This window comes from Somniosus microcephalus, chromosome 2 (genome assembly GCF_052327205.1).
Source record: "Somniosus microcephalus isolate GS21.2 chromosome 2, FLI_Smic_1.0, whole genome shotgun sequence".
In the NCBI taxonomy this organism is placed as follows: Eukaryota; Metazoa; Chordata; class Chondrichthyes; order Squaliformes; family Somniosidae; genus Somniosus; species Somniosus microcephalus.
Genome location: NC_140988.1, coordinates 211,938,230 through 211,957,737, shown reverse-complemented (window position 1 = coordinate 211,957,737; position 19,508 = coordinate 211,938,230). Strand labels below are relative to the sequence as shown.

The following is a 19,508-nucleotide window of genomic DNA, read 5'->3' as shown; positions in this document are numbered from 1 at the left end:
TCATTTCTGCACTCCCTCAGTACTGCACTGGAGTGTCAGCCTAGATTTTGTGCTCAAGTCCCTGGAGTGGGAATTGCATCCACAACCTTCTGACTCAGTGGCAGAAGTGCTACCACAGCTGACAGCAAATGTGTGAAGAGATTATTGCTTTGCGATCAAATCATGTGCAAAGATTTAGAACGAAAGCAGTGATAGTGATATGGTATCTCTACATGCATTAAAGATCATTACAATAAAACTATTGTAAGGGGGGGGGGGGGAGGGGATTTACTTGCATTATCTTTGGAAAGATTATACCTAAAGTAGAATTCTGGTATTGAAAATGGCCAAGAGAAAACATCACTTTGGAAACAGCCTGAGCTGTTTTACAGACAACACTTACACCACAAATGGGAAGCTGCAGGATTTTTACACTCTTGCACAATATTTCTCTGTAAAGGATATCTCTGCTCTCTATCAGCAACAAGCTACAATATCACTTATTGAAAAATTATTTTTTGAACAGACTCTACTTGAAGAACTATCTACATTTATTTTACAAATAGTATTTATTTATTATGCGTACCTGAATAGTTTGCAACCAATTCTTCACTGTGCTCACAATGAAATGAAGCCCCACAATGAAATTTCTACAGGTGTTCAGGAAGCACCAATGAAAAGAAAGCAGTTATTTACCTTTGCTTAAGACAAAAGAAATCCACATTATTTGTGCATTTTAAGTTTTGCTTTGCTTTCTCTTTAGGTCCATGCACATAACCTATACCAACTGAAAGCAAAATGGGCACCGCACTCCCAGGTCTCTGGTAGTGCCATTCTAATGTCTGTATCTCCAGTTTTCCAAGTGCCCATCTTCTGCTTAACCCGTACCCTCTCCCTGATAGCCCAGTGAAGGTTGAGAATTTTTTGCTTGAGGAACTATGGGCACAAACCTACATCCCACCATTCCTTGGTGTCATTTGTTGAATCACTAGTTGTCTTAATTATTCGTCATCTTAAGTTTTATTTGAAGCAGAAAACTGTGACCATAAATAATTACTTGCAAGAAGACATTTGATAAAAGTTTTATACAAAAGATTATTGGCAAAAATTCACACATGGAATTAGAGGTAACCTTGTGACATAGGTTGGGAAGGAGGAGACAGAGTAGAGGTAAAGTAAAAACAGAAAATGCTGGAAATACTCAGGTCAGGCAGCATCTGTGGAGAGAAACAAAAGTTAATGTTTCAGGTCGAGGGTCATCGACCTGAAACATTAACTCTGTTTCTCTCTCCACAGATGCTGCCTGACCTGCTGAGTATTTCCAGCATTTTCTGTTTTTATTTCAGATTTCCAGCATCTGCAGTATTTTGCTTTTGTAGTAGAGATAAAGTGCCTGATTTTCAGGATATGGCAAATGGTGTTCCCAAGGAAAACTGGGGCATCAGCTTTTCACCATATATATATCAATGACTCAGATGAAGGAATAGAGTGGTACATCCACATTTGAAGATGACATTAAGTTAGGAGGCACAGTAAGTGGATAGGAGCAGGAAGCTACAAAGGGACATCAACTGACTAACTCAGTGGGCAAAACTGTGACAGATGGAGCTCAATGTGGGGAAGTGAGGTCATCCATCTTATTTTTTTAATCCTCATCTTCTTGCTAGAACATTCCCTTGCTTTTCTCCATACAGGCTTTGTAGTTTAAAAAATACTTTCTACTTGTCTTATGAATGGTTATTTAGTCTGCAGAAGATGATATTTTTCTGGTTTATAAATAAACACACGCAAGGAAATACTTTGTAATGAAGGTATTCCGAGTATTTTCTTCTCCCTTGAACTCACTGCCAAGCAAATATATAGTTTACTCTTATGTTGGTCTTTTTATGGCTTGATTCACCTGCAGTTACACTTACAGGAAGGGCGTTGTGTATTTGAACCTGTAGGTCTCGCTGTTTTTCCAACACCCTTCAGTCTTTCCACTGAGTGTACACTCTCATTCCGGCTTTATTCTCACAAAATGCATGTGCTACTTCACTACAAGCCAAATTAAATTGCTTCTTCCACAGCTCCGCCCATCTCACGGGGCAAAATTCCTCAACACACTGAAAAATCTAACCAACCGCAGAAGTCTGCGATAAAGCGATAAGTAGGGCCGATAAACAACGCAATGACTAACAGAACGTGCTGAAAAGCAGCGGCAGCAGCTCGAGCCACAGGAACGCGTTACCCCTCCCCCACTGCTATAAAAACACACAAACCACTGGCTGTTCAATAAACTTCCGACCAGCATTCCGCCCCCCTCCCGCGCGCGCACCCTTTTCAGCTTCAACTTCCCGAACTCGTTATTAAACCTCGCGCAACCACACGTCACCGCTCCCGACATGCCTTGAGGGCACCTCGACGCACGGACCAACCGAAAAGAGACGCGTGTCAGTTCCTGGCGCGCGGAGCTCCCAGCTCTGCGCCCCCTGCAGGCGTCTTTGGCATGCGGTTGTCACGAGACCTCTGCACATTTATTCAAGTAACCTCGCTTCAGATGTTTAAAAAAATTGTTTTGCTATGCATTAAATTCAAGTTCCTTAGACTGCAGTACCAAATAGTAGTTCTGATCGACCCTGCTCTCCCGGAGCTGGAGACCCCCACCTCACAGAGAGTATGCGCGCGCGCCCCTCACACTGTCGGCAGGGATGGCGCGTGGGCGCATGCGCGGAGGGCGGGTGCCGTAGATCCGGGTCCTGCTCCTCCTCCTCCTCCTTCTGGTGACGCCGCGTTTGTTGGTAATCATTGTGTCAGCAGAGTGGAGAAGAAGCCCAGCGGGAAGGACAGGTTGAAGCGGAGATTCTGAGGACGCCAGCCCGGTAAGGGAATACGAACCCGGCACCGTCTGTGAGGCGGTGTAACGCTGGGGTTTCATGTCTTTTACAGGGACTGTGTGACTTCCAGTGCCACCGTTGGAAACAGCTCAACTCGGGGGTTAAGAATGCATCTCTGTCAGAGCTTTAAAAACAAATTCCCGTTCGCTTGGTGCGGGTGTTATCGTTCTCCTGTTTCCGGGATGTGATTGGACAACTCATGATGAGAAATTGAAGTTGATGTCTCGCTTTATTTATTTATAACCAATTGTTTTCGTTTCATGTCTCAAGTTTTTTTCTTACTTTCTCCACACTTGACACTGTTGAGAGTGGGTGAAAGAAGTTTTTAAAAACTCGTCTTGTAGGTTTCTCAGTTCGCAGTTTCCTTGATTTAAAAACCGGTCATGCGACGATGTATACATTGAGGCTGTGTTGTATTATAAATTGGTGGAGACTATCAATGCACAATGTTTTTCTTACCGTTTTGGGGAGGTTTCCTATGTGTCCCATTTAACACATTCTAATTCGGTATGTGAGACGTCTAACTTACCACGTTATTTCAAGATTTTGCATAATTTTAAGTACGAACCATTAATTCTGCATCTGCACCAATCATTCCACAAATTAAAAAACTCCAAGCCAGCTTAGTGGGAGAGTGTAATACATTAGTGCCATGTTTAGAGACAATTTGTAATCTTAACTTTTCTGCATTTGGTTTGTTTTGCTTCTTTCCCTTCTCTGAAGTAACTATTCAGATGCAAATTGGATGGAAGTCAATTGTTTATTTAGCTCTGAACGTCTTTAATGTCTGAAAGCAACTCATTTCTGCTGTATTGCTACTTATGAGTGAGTTTGAGCATATTCTGATTGGTAATATGTGGAATTGTTTTAAAATAATGGTAGCGTTTGCAGCATTACAGTTAACATAGTTGAAGGACATAGTAAAATCATAAGTATATTTCGAAAGTAAATTTGAAATAGCTCTGGTGAAAGTCATTCATTTCTATCTAAATTATACTTCCGATGGAGAAGTTGATTTATAAATAGATGACCAAATATTTACATATTGTGCAGCTGTTTTGAAACGCTTCAGTGCACTAAGCAGATGTGTTTCTCTTAACTTATTTAAATTTTTAAATACAAAACAAGTCTAATGTTGAGACAACCGTGTTTGCGTGGGTTTCCTCCGGGTGCTCCGGTTTCCTCCCACAGTCCAAAGATGTGCGGGTTAGGTTGATTGGCTATGATAAATTGACCCTTAGTGTTAGGGGGATTAAATGGGGATATGTGTTAGGTGTAGGGGTTACGGGGATTGGGTGGGATATGTGTCGGTGCAGGCTCGATGGGCCGAAATGGCCTCTATCTGCACTGTGGGGTTTCTGTGATTCTGTGAAAAACTTGCATTTATGTAGGACCTTTTCAAGAAAAGAACAAATGAACTTGCCTTTCATGACCACCATGCATCCCAAAGTATTCAGAGCTAACATTACTTTTTAAGTGTAGTTATTGTTGTAATGTAAAGAAACACGCTGGTAACTTGTACTCAGCAAGTTCCCACAAATATAAAATTAGATAAATAACCAGATAATCTGTTTGTGATATTGCTTGAGGGATAAATGTTGGCCAGGATACTGCTCTTTGAATAGCACCATAGGATCTTTTATGCACTACTGAGAGGGCAGATGGGGCCTGGGTTTAACTTAAACACCCCAAAATGCTTCACAAATGGAAATAGCTAAGGAAAACGAATCTAGGATCGGTGACCAAAAGCTTGGTCCAAAATAATGGGTTTTGAGAAGTTTTTATGGAATAGAGAGACATGGCGAAGCCAAGGTGTTCAGGGAAGGAATCCCAGAGAGTGGAATTGAGATGACTAAAGGCTCTGCCACCAATGGTGAAGCGCAAGGAGGGAGGACACAGACAAGGCCAGCATCAAAGGATCAAAGGCTGGAGGAGGTTGTAGAGATAGAATGGGGTTAGGCCATGCAGGGGCTTGAAATTGAGGATGAGGAGTTTAAATTTAATCCATTTGGGGACAGGGAGCCAATATAAAGATGGTTGTGGTTGTCGGAGGCCAATCTTCTCAGCCCCAGGACATTGCTGCAAAAGTGCCTCAGGACAGTGTCCTAGGCCCAGCCATCTTCAGCTGCTTCATCAATGACCTTCCCTCCATCATAAGGTCAGAAATGGGGATGTTCAATGATGATTGCACAGTGTTCAGTTCCATTCACAATTTCTCAGATAATGAAGCAGTCTGTGCCCGCATGCAGCAAGACTTGAATAACATTCAGACTTGGGCTGATGAGTGGCAATTATCATTCGCGCCACAAGTGTCAGACCATGACCATGTCCAACAACAGAGAGTCTAACCACCACCTCTTGACATTCAGTGGCATTCTTGTTGTTGAATTCCCCCACCATCAACATCCTGGGGGTCACTATTGACCAGAAATTTAACTGGACCAGCCACATAAATACTGTGGCTACAAGAGCAGGACAGAGGCTGGGTATTTTGTGGCAAGTGACTCACCTCCTGACTCCCCAAAGCTTTTCCACCACCTACAAGGCACAAGTCAGGAGAGTGATGTAATACTCTCTGTGCCTGGATGAGTGTAGCTCCAACAACACAAGAAGCTCGACACCATCCAGGACAAAGCAGCCCGCTTGATTGGCACCCCATCCACCACCTTAAACATTCACTCCCTCCACCACCAGCGCACCGTGGCTGCAGTGTGTACTATCTACAAGGTGCACTGCAGCAACTCACCAAGGCTTCTTTGACAGCACTTCCCAAACCCACGACCTCTACCACCTAGAAGGACATAGGCAGTAGGCGCATAGGAACACCACCACCTCCAAGTCACACACTGTCCTGACTTGGAAATATATCGCTGTTCCTTTATCGTTGCTGGGTCAAAATCCTGGAACTCCCAACCTAACAGCACTGTGGGGGTACCTTCACCACATGGACTGCAGTGGTTCAAGAAGGCAGCTCACCACCACCTTCTCGAGGGTCATTAGGAACAAGCAATAAATGCTGGCCTTGCCAGTGATGCCCACGTCCTGTGAATAAAAAAAATAAGTTGACATGGGTGATTGTCATGGGCAAGCGGGACAGGATATGGGCAGCTACATTTTGGATAAGTTGGAGTTTGTGGAGGATGGGATCCCAGCAAGGAAGACATTGGAGTAATTGAGTCTAGAGTTAACAAAAACACGGACATGGGTTTCAGTGGAAGAGGTGCAGTGATATGGCAGAGGCGGGCAACATCCCAGAAATAAAATTGGATGCTCTTGGTGCTGAACGGTATGTGGGGATTGAAGTAATCAATGGGTTTTTACTGCGGCTTGGCCAAACAAGATACCAAGACGTAACACAGTCTAGTTCAACCCGAGCGAATGGTTGGGAAAGGACTGGAGTCAGTGACAAGGGAGTAGAATTTATGATGGGGGGCCAAACGATGGCTTCAATATCTTTGATTTTGAGTTAGCTGAAATTGAAATTCATGCGGGTTAAATTGGTCTACACTAGTAGCGTGAAATGGGCTCATAGAGAATTGGCAGCCCATTTTACATGAGGTTCTTTCGCGCTACTGGCATAGATCAATTTCACCCCCCCCCCCCCCCCCCCGTGATCTTTTATGAAACTTGGTTGATATGCAAAAGTCAGTTCCAATACTAAACTACATTTAATTTGCATAGGCAAAGTAATGACCTGTGTACTTGAAAGCCTTTCCAATCTTTTGCAAACGTTGGACACCATAGGACTCGCCATTTCCCTGTCTTTTTACTGTGTAATAATTTATAGATTTGTTTTCAGCCATTCACAAAACACAGTTTAATAAATATACTTGTTACATTCTCCAGGTCAAACAGAAAAAATTCATGTCTAAAATTCCTATAAAATAAGCTGCTATGAATTTTCCTTGTCAACCAATGAGTAATCTTAACAAAAACAAAATACTGCCAATGCTGGAAATCTGAAATAAAACAGAAAATGCTGGAAACATTCAGCAGGTCAGGCAGCATCTGTGGAGAGAGAGAAAGAGTTAACATTCCAGGTTGATGACCTTTCATCAGAACTGGAGGCGTATCCAAGTAATCTTAATGTTGTTGACATTTTGGGTTTGTTGCACCAAATTGGATGAATTTGCGAACAGTGCTACAGAGCAAACTATATAATTCTACTTGAGATTGAAGTTCCTAAGTAAAAACCAGAAGTGTTTAAATAATAATAAATAAAGGGAGTTTTATGACATGATTCAACTTTTATATAAAGAACTTTATTTTAAAAATCTTCTTTAATTTCAGTAATAACCTAGTAAGTAGGTGAGCTTGTAGGGGTTCTGCCAATACTGCTCTATAACCAGAGTGCCTGTGGTAACCAAGTTGACAATTTTCTCTTGACATCTTTCTACCCAAGCCACCACACAACTGATCAGAAGTGATATACCAACATGCTGGAGGTTTGGGACTCCTTTTACCATATTTAAATTGCAGAACTGTTTCTACTTGAAGTGATTCCATAATGTATTTCAGCTCTGGAATTTATCCTATTCAAGTTGCGGGAACTATTCAGAAAAATGGGGAAATATCTGAGTACAGACAGTTGTTGAAAATTCAAAATTGTGATTCACATTTTTTGGCCATGGACCTTCTCGATGTTAGTGGCGAAAGAGCGAGTTAGCAATTTAAAAGATAGCCTCAACTGTGGCCACTTATGGGCAAGTTGATAGTTCAGCCCACCTGCAGGCGCAAATAGTGCTGGCCTGTGGCATTGGTGTCATTGGCAGTGGCAATTTGTTGGTGCAGGGAAAAACGTCTCGAGGTGAGTAGTGTTGCTGAAATGTAATCTGGGATGCCTGCAGATCTGTGTGTTTTATATGTAAGGCATTGTGTAATTTCTTTTTAAAGTTAAGTTAATGGACACTTTGCCAATGTTTTGTGACTTCAGACTATACAAAGTAGAATTCATCCTGTCCAATTCTGGTACAAAAGTCCTTCAGACTGTAACAGTATAGAGAAATGGTGAAACCTGCAGATGAGAGTATGCTGTAATAGCTTTACTAGAAAAATGCCTGATCCCTTGACTAATTGGATAATTAATTTGTGAATTTAATATACCAAGCTACACACTATAGAAATATTTTGTGTTCCAACAGTAACTGACACTTAAATGTAAAACCATATTACCGCTAATCTATCTTTACACTTGAATACATATGGGTAGCCTGGTGATCTGGTTGAGATGGCTTAAGTAGCCAAAATAAAGCTCCATTGATTCCAATGGTCATCTGAACCCGGTGATTAGATTACTTCCTTGAAATCAGTCTACAGCACCTTTTTTATATTTTTTAAAACTTGTGCAATATGTTGTCAGCACCAAACGTGTATGAATAAACTATTTGCAGTATATCAACAGTATAATTACACAGCAAGGAAATACTGCAGTGAACATTTATTAAAAAAAAGTAATCTCCATTTGCTAATTGTATCTTCATTAAATATTTTTTGCATTTTATGAAGATGACAGCACTGTTGCATCTCTAATCACTGCAATCCGTGGAATAACATAGTTTCAGATTGACATTTACATCTAACTTCCATCACGTCTAACTAATGGAAGTGATGGATATAAACTATAAGTAGAATATGTAGTTTGCTTCACTTGTGAGTTAACAGGTTACCTATAAGGTCTAATTGTATCCTACATTTCCATATGTATTTTTTATTTTACATACTTTGAAAGATTTGCTGATTAATAGTCTACACATTAAAATGTTTTAAAATTGTAGATGACTGGTTGAATTCGGGTCTCAAGTTGTGATCCTGTTTATGCTATTGTAATTGTTTCCATTGCCTTAATTACTAGAGACTGGCTGGAGGAACCTTGTCCTGCCATGGCGGAAGGAGGTTTTGACCCTTGTGAATGCATCTGTTCACACGCGCATGCTATGAGAAGGTTGATAAACTTGGTAAGAAATTGAATTCTATAATTAACCTTTATGTAAACGAGCTTCCATAATTTAAGGGGATGGCAGGAAGTCTTAAAATCAGAGTTTAATACAATTTTTCTCTAGCTTTAAAGAAGGAAAAAATGCCTTTATATAGCATCTTCTCACCATTTAGTACTTGTGAAATGTAACCGCGGTTGTTAGGTGGGTAAATGCGGCAGCCAATTTTCAGAGAGAAAGGTCCCACAAACAGAGAATAAAATAAATGACCAACAATTTTTTTGGTAGTGTTGGTTGAGAGATGAATATTGGCCAAGATTTGGGAGAATTCCTTGCTCCTCTTCAGATCGTACCTTGGAATCTTTTTTATTTACCTATATCCAACTGAGCAGGCAGACCGGTCTCGGTTTAACGCCTCATATGAAAGAGGGTACCAAGGACTGTCTGCCTAGACTGTGCTTAATTCCTGGAGTCAGGCTTGAACCCACAACCTTCTAACTTGGAGGTGTAAGTGCTACCACTAAGCCAAGTTGACACTAATGTATGAATTTAAAATATTAAAAGTGGATATTGTATATCTATATAAAGATGCTCTAGACAAACCTTGTGTGATAATAGATTGTTAAAATAGTTGTGTAGGTTTTATTATCACGTAACGTGTGGCACCTGTTAATTTTTGTTTTGTTTTAGCTTTCCTTTCCCTTTCACTATTGATGCCAAGTACCACACTTATCATTTAAGCTAGCTGGTTGAGAAGGTCCAAACCTCAAACCTTCCAATGGCTGTTATAAATATTGCTGTCCATGACCAACTTGGCGTGCGCTGCTGTAAGGTATCAATAGTCCTGCTAGTTTTCCTTTTTCTGAAGAAAGCTTGCCCGCAGAGTGCAGAGATATTCAAATTCCAGTAGAGGGTGAGATTTGGACTACAGGTTTCTGGTTAAGATTCCTTTTGAAGTATCTCCCCAGAGGCAACATTACCTATTTGCATAAATTTAAAAAAATATATAAAAATACACAGATGTAGACTCTGGGATTAGTAAAATCTAATCTGTTATAAAACATGTTTGTTAACTTTTAATTTGTGTTGTAGCAATGTCTTTTGGACACTCCTGATAGTAAGACTCTTTATTTTATAAAGGGTTCTGTCTGAATTTAATTTCCTTTCTGATGATTAAACCAAGGACTTCTAACAAAACAGAGTTGCTATCAGCCACCTGTTGCTTTTTGAATTTTTGTGTTTAATGTGCATCCAGAGGATGTATATTTACTTGCAAGGGTTCTACAGATTGTGTTTCTGGAGTAGGAATATTGAACCCTGATTTCTATAGATAGTTGAATTTTAATTTATAAAGCTGCAATATTTTTCATACTAGCTATCGGAACAATTTAACACTAAACTCTTCAATAAATTGCTCATAATGTGAGCATCCCATCCTTACTTTATATCTAGCTTTACCAAGGAAGAGGATGGAAAGTTGCCTCAAGTTAGAAATCCGACCTCAAAGGATAACAGAGGAAGAGGCAGATAGTATGCAAACAATAATATGTGTCCTGTGCTCTTAAAATAGAATACCTAGACCAAACAACTTCAGTTTATAAGTCTTAAAGGAATGTAGTTCTGTAATTAGTGATGTTTTAACTGACTTTTTGTATAAATTCACTATATTCAGTAGAGGTTTCTGAGGGTTGGACAGTAGCGAGCATAATTTATCTCCTTTCCAAGAGTACTGACTGTTGCTGAGGTATAATTCCATGAAATCCAGCAGCCCTCTGGTATCTCGAGGGTCATTCTCCATGTGTGAGACTGGACAGTGGGTGGCAATGGCCAATTCTGTTTGTTTCATTCCTTTCCCTAGCCCAGGGATACTGAGCCTAGAGAGCACAGAGTTTCTACCCCAGTTCAGATTGAACTCAGCACAGACCAGTAACTAATCTAGTGCGCCAGTAGACCGAGAACAATGGTGGTATAATTGTACTGTTGTAGACTCGAGTCCTTGGGCGCCCTGAATAATTTGCATCCTACACCTGTGAAAAGCTTTTAAAATCTCAGCCCATCTGTGGGATTCCATACCTTTATACAAGTGACCCTTCCCTATTTTTGGGAGGAAGAAGGAAGGTGAATGCTCAAAATAACAACCTTTTGTTCTCTTTCAAACAAAGCAGCGACAGGCAGCTATTACTGGAGCATTATTGACAGCTATGGAGATCTGTTTTACCTGAGATGTCCCAATTAAGTAATGCTGCAGAGATAGGCAGCCAAGGGGCTGACAAAATGGGGAACTACATGGAAAAGTGGGAGTGGCGGTGGGGGTGAGAGAAAGGGAAAAGAATCATTAAATAACTTTTTTTAATTTGGGAGGTTTAACCTACCTGTAAAACTGAGCGATCACAAGATAGATGTGGGAAGCCATTCAAACCATCTTAGGTCATCCATTCAAAGTAAAAGAAAAACTTGCATTTCTCCTATTGCATCATTCTAAATATATCTTGAATCAATTTAATGTTTTTGGTGGGGAGGGGGGCGGTTCAGGAGGGTTTTGCGGTTCCAAGGGGGCGGTGGGAGCCCACGGTGGCAGAGATCCAAAGGTTCTTTGTGGGGCCTGGAGGAGCATTTAAAACAAAATTAAGTTTTAAACTTAACCTGACCGGGCCCCTGGTGGGTGTCCGCCAAGCTTTACTGACTGAATATCTGCTCAGAAGGAACTTAAAATTGGACTGAGAAACTAATGAGATTATAGGATCCTGATTCACATTTATTCATGAGGCTCCTGTCTGACTCTCCTCCTGTTCTGCCTGTTTTCCACTAGACGGAGTGAGTTAAAATTCCTCATTACATTTCTAATAGTATGGGCTCTGCTGATAATCCCTGAGCCACTCCAGGAGTACTTTTCTCATCTATTCCTTGATATCACTTTCCTAACGAGCACACTGCTTTATTTCCTTTAACCAATTCCTTAAACACATCCAGATTTTACCTTGAATCCCCACTGCTTCCAATTTCAGTAGTCTGCTGTCTGGAAATTTTGTATCTAAGTATACAGTCAGCCTATTGGGTGATTGGATAGCCAGCCTATATATTTGCAGCACTGCTGTCTAAACATGCCTCTCAGGATGACGTGTTACTTGGTGTTGAATGTTTAATAACACGTAATCTGCAGTAAAAATAAATGGTTTTAATTATTTGCTTTTCAACCACATGAACATGAGGGTTTTTTCATTTGTTGCAAAAAAGATCTGCATAAACAAATTTGTGCTAGGAAAAAATGCAAATGTTATGTAACTAAATAACAACAGAAATAGCTGGAAACACTCAGCAGGTCAGGCAGCATCCATGGAGAGAGAAACCGAGTAAACATTTCAGGTCTGTGACCCTTCGTCAGAACTAGAAAAAGTTAGTTAGAGATGTAACAGATTTTAAGCAGGTGCAGAGGCCGGAAAAGGGGTGAGGCGAGGAACGAACACAAGGGACGGTCTGTGATAGGGTGGAAGGCAGGAGTGGTTAAATGTTGTAAATGGGGATGGCAGAATCATCAACAGCTGCCGTCTGAGGAAAAAATAGGGGCAGAAGTTATGGTCTGAAATTGTTGATCAATGTTGAGTCCAGAAGGCTGTAAAGTGCCCATTAGAAAGATGAGGTGCTGTTCCTCGAGCTTACGTTGAGCTTCATTGGAACAGTGCAAGAGGCTGAGGGCAGAGAGATGGGAGTGGAGCGGAGAATTAAAGTGACAAGCGACTGGAAGCTTGGGGTCACCGTTATGGACTGAACGGAGGTGTTCTGCAAAGCGGTCACCCAATCTGTGTTTGGTCTCTCCAATGTAAAGGAGACCACATTGTGAGCAGCGAATACAGTATACTAAATTGCAAGAAGTACAAGTAAATCGCTGTTTCATCTGAAAGGAGTGTTTGGGGCCCTGGACAGTGGGAAGGGAGGAGGTAAAAAGGCAGATGTTGCATCTCCTGCGCTTGCACGGGAAGGTACCGTGGGGAGGGGATGTTGGGGGTGATTGAGGTGTGGACCAGGGTGTTGCGGAGGGAGTAGTCCCTTTGGAATGCTGAAAGGGAGAGGAAGATGTGTTTGGTGGTGGGATCACGCTGGAGGTGGCAGAAATGGCAGAGGTTGATCCACTGAATGTGGAGGTTGGTGGGGTGAAAGGTGAAGACAAGGGGAACCCTGTCATGGTTCTGGGAGGGAGGGGAAGGGGTGAGAGCATAAGTGCGAGAAATGGAACGGACATGGTCGAGGGCCATGTCGACCACGGTAGAGGGGAATCCTCGGTTGAGGGAAAAGGAAGACATATCGGAAGCACTAGTATGGAAGGTGGCATCGTCAGAGCAGATGCGGCGGAGACAGAGAAACTGGGAGAATGGAATAGAGTCCTTGCAGGAAGTGGGGTGGGAGGAAGTATAGTCCAGGTAGCTGTGGGAGTCAGTGGGCTTGTAGTGGATGTTTGTCGATAGCCTATCCCCAGAAATGGAGACAAAGAAGTCAAGGAAGGGAAGAGTTGGAGATGGACCAAGTGAAGGTGAGGGAAGGGTGGAAATTGGAAGCCAAGTGAATGAAATTTTCTAATTCAGATCGAGAACAGGAAACTGCACCAATACAGTCACCAGTGTACTGGAAAAAGAGGAGAGGGAGGGACCTGAGTTGGACTGGAACAAAGAATGTTCCACATATCCCACGAAAAGGCAGGCATAGCTAGGACCCACGTGAGTTCCCATAGCAACACCTTTAATTTGGAGAAAGTGAGTGGAATCAAAGGAGAAGTTGTTCAATGCGAGAACATGTTCAGTCAGGTGGAGGAGGGTGGTGGTGGATGGGGACTGGTTGGGCCTCTGTTCAAGGAAGAAGCGGAGAGCCATCAGGCTGTCCTGGGGGATGGAGGTGTAGAGGGATTGGACATCCCATAGTGAAAAGGAGACAGTTGGGGCCAGGAGGGCATCGGAAGAGTTGCGAATGTAGGTGGGAAGAGACTGGACAAGGGGAGAAAAAGAGTCGAGATAGGAAGAAATCAGTTCCCTGGGGCAAGAACAGGCTGAAACGATGGATCTAACAGGGCAGCCCTGTTTTTGGATCTTGGGAAGGAGGTAGAAGCAGGCTGTGTGGGGGTGGGGAACTATGAGGTTGACCGCCATGAAGGGAAGATCTCCAGAGGAGATGAGGTCAGTGACCATCTTGGAAACAATGGCTTGATGTTTGGTAGTGGGGTCATGGTCCAGGGGGAGGTAGGAGGAGGTGTCAGAGAGTTGGCGTTCAGCCTCCGCACAGTAGAGGTCGGTTTGCCAAACAACAACAGCACCACCCTTGTCAGCAGGTTTAATTACATTTTTTGGGTTGGATTGGAGAGAACGGAGTGTTCCAAGTTCAGAGGGAGGTAGGTTGGAGTGAGTGGGGAGCAGAGAAAATATTGATCGTTGTCTTCTGTACAGCCTTGAGTAGAAAGAGAAGGAAGAAGCCAAGCAGAGGGCGTTAATAATAAAATTATCATACCTGTGTGAGGAAAGAATTTAGCTAACAGGATATAGCCTAGGCAAATGAGGAACTGAAACTTGTAAATTAGTATTTACTTTCTCCTTTTGTCATCAGCTTGGCATAGAAAATCTAAAATCTAGCCAAGCTGTTCAAGCACAGCTACAACACTGTCACTGACCCAACAAAGTGAAAACTTGCCGAGGTATGTCCTGTCCACAGAAAGCGGGTCAAATCCAATCAGGCCAATTACCGCCCCATCAGCAAAGTGATGGAAGGTTTCTTTGACAGTGCTATCAAGCGGCATTAAGCATCAATAACATGCTTACTGATACTCAGTTTGGGTTCCGCCAGGGCCACTCGGCTCCAGATCTCCTTACAGCCTTGGTCTACACATGGACAGTTGAGCTGAATTTCAGAGGTGAGGTGAGAGTGACTGCCCTTGACATCACGGCAGCATTTGACCGAGTGTGGCATCAAGAAGCCCTAGTAAAATTGAAGTCAATGGGAATCTGAGGGTGGGGGTTGGAAAACTCTCCACTGGCTGGAGTCATACATAGCACAGAGGAAGATGGTTGAGGTTGTTGGAGGCCAAATCATCTCAGTCCTCTGGGGTAGAGAATTCCAAAGATTCACCACCCTCTGAGTGAAGAAATTTCTCCTCATCTCAGTCCTAAATGGCCGACCCCTTATTCTGAGACTCTGACCCCTGATTCTAGACTCCCCAGCCAGGGGAAACATCCTCCCTGCATCTACCCTGTCAAGCCCTGTAAGAATTTTGTACGTTTCAATGAGATCACCTTTCATTCTTCTAAACTCTAGAGAATATAGGCCTAGTCTACTCAATCTCTCCTCATAGGACAATCCCACCCCATCCCAGGAACCAGTCTGGTAAACCTTTGTTGCATTCCCTCTATGGCAAGTATATCCTTCCTTGGGTAAGGAGACCAAAACCATACACAATACTCCAGGTGTGGTCTCACCAGGGCCCTATATAATTGCAGTAAGACGTCTTTACTCTTATACTCAAATCCTCTTGTAATGAAGGCCAACATACCATTTGCTTTCCTAATTGCTTGCTGTACCTGCATGTTAACTTTGTGATTTGTGTACAAGGACACCCAGGTCCCTCAACACCAACATTTCCCAATCTCTCACCATTTTAAAAAAAATACTCTGCTTTTCTATTTTTCCTACCAAAGTGGATAACTTCACATTTCTCCACATTATATTCCATTTGCCATGTTGGTGCCCACTCACTTAGCCTGTCTATATCCCCTTGAAGCCTCCTTGCATCCTCCTCATAACTTACATTCCCACCCAGCTTTGTATTATCAGCAAACTTGGATATATTACATTTGGTTCCCTCATCCAAATCATTGATGTAGATTGTGAATAGCTGAGGCCCAAGTACTGACCCTTGCGGTACCCCACTAATTACAGCCTGCCAACCCAAAAATGACCCGTTTATTCCTACTTTTCTGTCTGTTAACCAATCCTCAATCTATGCTAGAATATTACCCCCAATCCCATGAGCCCTAATTTTGTTTAATAACCTCTTGTGTGGCACCTTATCGAATGCCTTCTGAAAATCCAAATACACCACATCCACTGGTCCCCCTCTTATCTATTCTGCTAGTTACAACCTCAAACAACTATAACAGATTTGTCAAACACGATTTCCCTTTCATAAGTCCGTGTTGACTCTGCCCAATCCTAATTATAAGTGCCCTGTTGCCATGTCCTTAATAATATTCTAGCATTTTCCCTACTACTGATGTCAGGCTAACTGGTCTGTAGTTCCCCGTTTTCTCTCTCCCTCCTTTCTTAAATAGTGGGGTTATATTTGCTACCTTCCAATCTGCGGGAACCGTTCTAGAATCTATGGAATTTTGGAACATGACAACCAATGCATCCACTATCTCTATAGCCACCTCTTTCAAAACCCTAGGATGTAGGCCATCAGGGCCATTGGATTTATCAGCTTTCAGTCCCATTAATTTCTTCAGTACTATTTTGCTACGAAAACTAATTTCTTTCAGTTCTTCATTCTCGCTAGACCCTTGTCCACTATTTCTGGGAAGTTTTTTGCGTCTTCTTCAGTGAAAACAGACACGAAGGGCTCGCTTTTTGTCAATGGGAAGCTTTTGGAGGCAGGACTCCCACTTTTTGGGTTGTAGTCCACCTCCATCGACTTGTGGCCAACCCACGCTATTTTCCCTTAATTGACCTTGTTAAGCCCACCCTGCGGGCTCAGCAGGCCAATTAAGGGACACCTGGTCACTGGTGACGTCAGCGATTGACATTTCATCTGTCAAGAGCTTTTGACAAATGAAAAATCAGCGTTTTGACAGCTCTGTGAAGCTGTCCAACACTGACAATCTGTCTTCTAACTTGAGTCCTTCTACTCACTCAGTTAGAGAGCTCTCCAGACCAGAAAGCAGAGGCTGCAGCTTTTGACAGTTCAGCGGCCATTCTGCTTTCTGTGCTGGTGAGCTGAGGGACTCCTGAGAACTGAAGGAAGGAAGCCTGCAGGAGAAAGTAAAGGTAAGTAAAACTTATTAAAACACTTTACACTTACCTCACACACTTACCTCTGCACACATGCACCCATCACTCACCTGCACAACGGACATCTCGACCCCTCCCCACCCCCTGCAGACCGACGGTCCGCCTCGCTAACTTGGCATGGTTCGGAGCCGTCGGACAGCCCACACTTCAGGGCTAAAAATAGGGATTAGGCAAAAAACTGCCTGTTAACTACCTGTTAACAGGCAGTTAATTGGCACTAATCCCCTTCCTGCTTCGGGGAGGAGGCTCCCAGCACAGGTCGGGTACCCGCCTCCTGGGACATTGGCTTAAGAACATAAGAAATAGGAGCAGGAGTAGGCCAATCTGCCCCTCGAGCCTGCTCCGCCATTCAATAAGATCATGGCTGATCTGATCCTAACCGCCAATCCACTATCACAGAACCATCTCCTGAATCTAACAGAATTAGACACACGAAATAGGAGCAGGATCAGGCTACACGGCCCCTGGGCCCGCTCCGCTACCCACAGGGCCATGACCAATCCGAACCTAGGCTCATGTCCAAATTCCTGCCCGCTCCCCGTAACCCTTAATTCCCTTTACTTCTAGGAAACTGTCTATTTCTGTTTTAAATTTATGTAATGATGTAGTTTCTACAGCTTTTTGGGGCAGCATATTCCATGGACCTACCACCCTCCTGAGTGAAGTAGTTCCTCCTCATCTCAGTTTTGAAAGAGCAGCCCCTTATTCTAAGACTATGCCCCCTAGTTCTAGTTTCACCCATCATCGGGAACATCTTCCCCGCATCCACCCGATCCGACCCCTTCACAATCTTTTCTGTTTCAATAAGATCGCCTCTCATTCTTCTGAACTCCAATGAGTAGAGTCCCAATCTACTCAACCTCTCCTCATATGTCCATCCCCTCATCCCCGGGGTTAACTGAGTGAACCTTCTTTGTACTGACTCGAGAGCAAGTATGTCCTTTCTTCAGTATGGACACCAAAACTCTACGCAGTATTCCAGGTGCGGCCTCACCAATACCTTGTACAACTGAAGCAATACCTCCCTGTTTTTATATTCTATCCCCCTAGCAATGAAAGCCAACATTCCATTGGCCTTCTTAATCACTTGCTGCACCTGCATACTAACCTTTTGAGTTTCGTGCACCAGGACCCCCAGATCCCTTTGTACTTCAGTACTTTCCAGTTTCCTGCCATTAAGATAATAACTTGCTCTACGATTTTTCCTGCCAAAGTGCATAACCTCACACTTTCCCGTATTGTATTCCATCTACCAAATCTCTGCCCACTTACTTAGCCTGTCGATGTCCCCTTGCAGGTTTTTTATGTCCTCCTCACTCACTACTTTCCCTCCCATCTTAGTATCATCTGCAAACTTTGATATGTTACACTCGGTCCCCTCCTCCAAATCGTTAATATAGATTGTAAAGAGTTGGGGACCCAGCACTGACCCCTGTGGAACACCACTAGTTACTGATTGCCAGTCTGAGAATGAACCATTTATCCCAACTCTCTGCCTTCTGTTAGATAGCCAATCCTCTAGCCATACCAGAATATTACCCCCAATCCCGTGATTTTTTATCTTAAGCAATAATCTTTTGTGTGGCACCTTGTCAAATGCCTTTTGGAAGTCTAAATACACTACGTCCACTGGTTCCCCTTTATCCACCCTATACGTTACTTCCTCAAAGAACTCCAGCAAATTTGTCAAACATGACTTCCCCTGCATAAAACCATGCTGACTTTGTCCTATTAAATTATGATTATCCAAATGTCCTGTTACTGTCTCCTTAATAATGGACTCCAAAATTTTACCTACCACAGATGTTAGGCTAACCGGTCTATAGTTTCCAGCCTTCTGTCTACTGCCCTTTTTAAATAAGGGCGTTACATTAGCAGTTTTCCAGTCTGCCGGGACCTTTGCTGAGTCCAGGGAGTTTTGGAAAATTATTACCAATGCATCCACAATCCCTACCGCCACTTCCCTCAAGACCCTAGGATGTAAGCCATCAGGTCCAGGTGATTTATCCGCCTTGAGTCCCATTATTTTACCGAGTACCACTTCCTTAGTGATTTTGATCGTGTTTAGCTCCTCCCCCCCCGCCCCCCCCTTTAGCCCCCTGTTTGTCCAGTGTTGGGATATCCTTAGTGTCTTCTACTGTAAAGACTGATGTAAAATATTCATTCAGTGTTTTTGCCATCTCCATATTTCCCACCATTAATTTCCCGGTCTCATCCTCTAAGGGACCAACATTTACTTTAGCCACCCTTTTTCTTTTTATATAACTATAAAAACTCTTACTATCTGTTTTTATATTTTTTGCTAATTTACTTTCATAATCTATCTTCCCTTAATCAATCTGTGTTATTTTTTGCTGTCTTTTAAAGTTTTCCCAATCCTCTATCCTCCCACTAGATTTGGCTACCTTATATGCCCTTGTTTTTAGTCGAATACTATCCTTAATTTCTTTACTTAGCCACGGATGGCTGTCTTTTCTTTTACACCCTTTTCTTCTCCGTGGAATATATATTTTTTGGAAGTTGTAAAATAACTCCTTGAATGTACACCCCTGATCATGTATCGTCTTACCCTTTAATCTATTTTCCCAATCCACTCTACTCAATTCCGCTCTCATACCTTCAGTCTCCTTTATTCAAGCTTAGCACGCTTGTTTGAGATCCAACCTTCTCACCCTCTAAT

At 42.7% G+C, this 19,508-nt stretch overlaps 1 protein-coding gene across 1 annotated transcript in view; it reads left to right on the top strand.

Annotated features, from left to right (window-relative positions):
- Positions 1–2,475: 2,475 nt before the first annotated feature.
- smim14 (small integral membrane protein 14) overlaps positions 2,476–19,508 on the top strand; it is a 54,408-nt gene continuing 37,375 nt past the window's right edge. The window contains exons 1-2 of the mRNA XM_085968875.1: positions 2,476–2,840; positions 8,707–8,809. Coding sequence (XP_085825001.1) covers positions 8,735–8,809 — 75 coding nt within the window. The 5' untranslated portion in view covers positions 2,476–2,840; positions 8,707–8,734. The remainder of the gene's footprint in view (positions 2,841–8,706; positions 8,810–19,508) is intronic.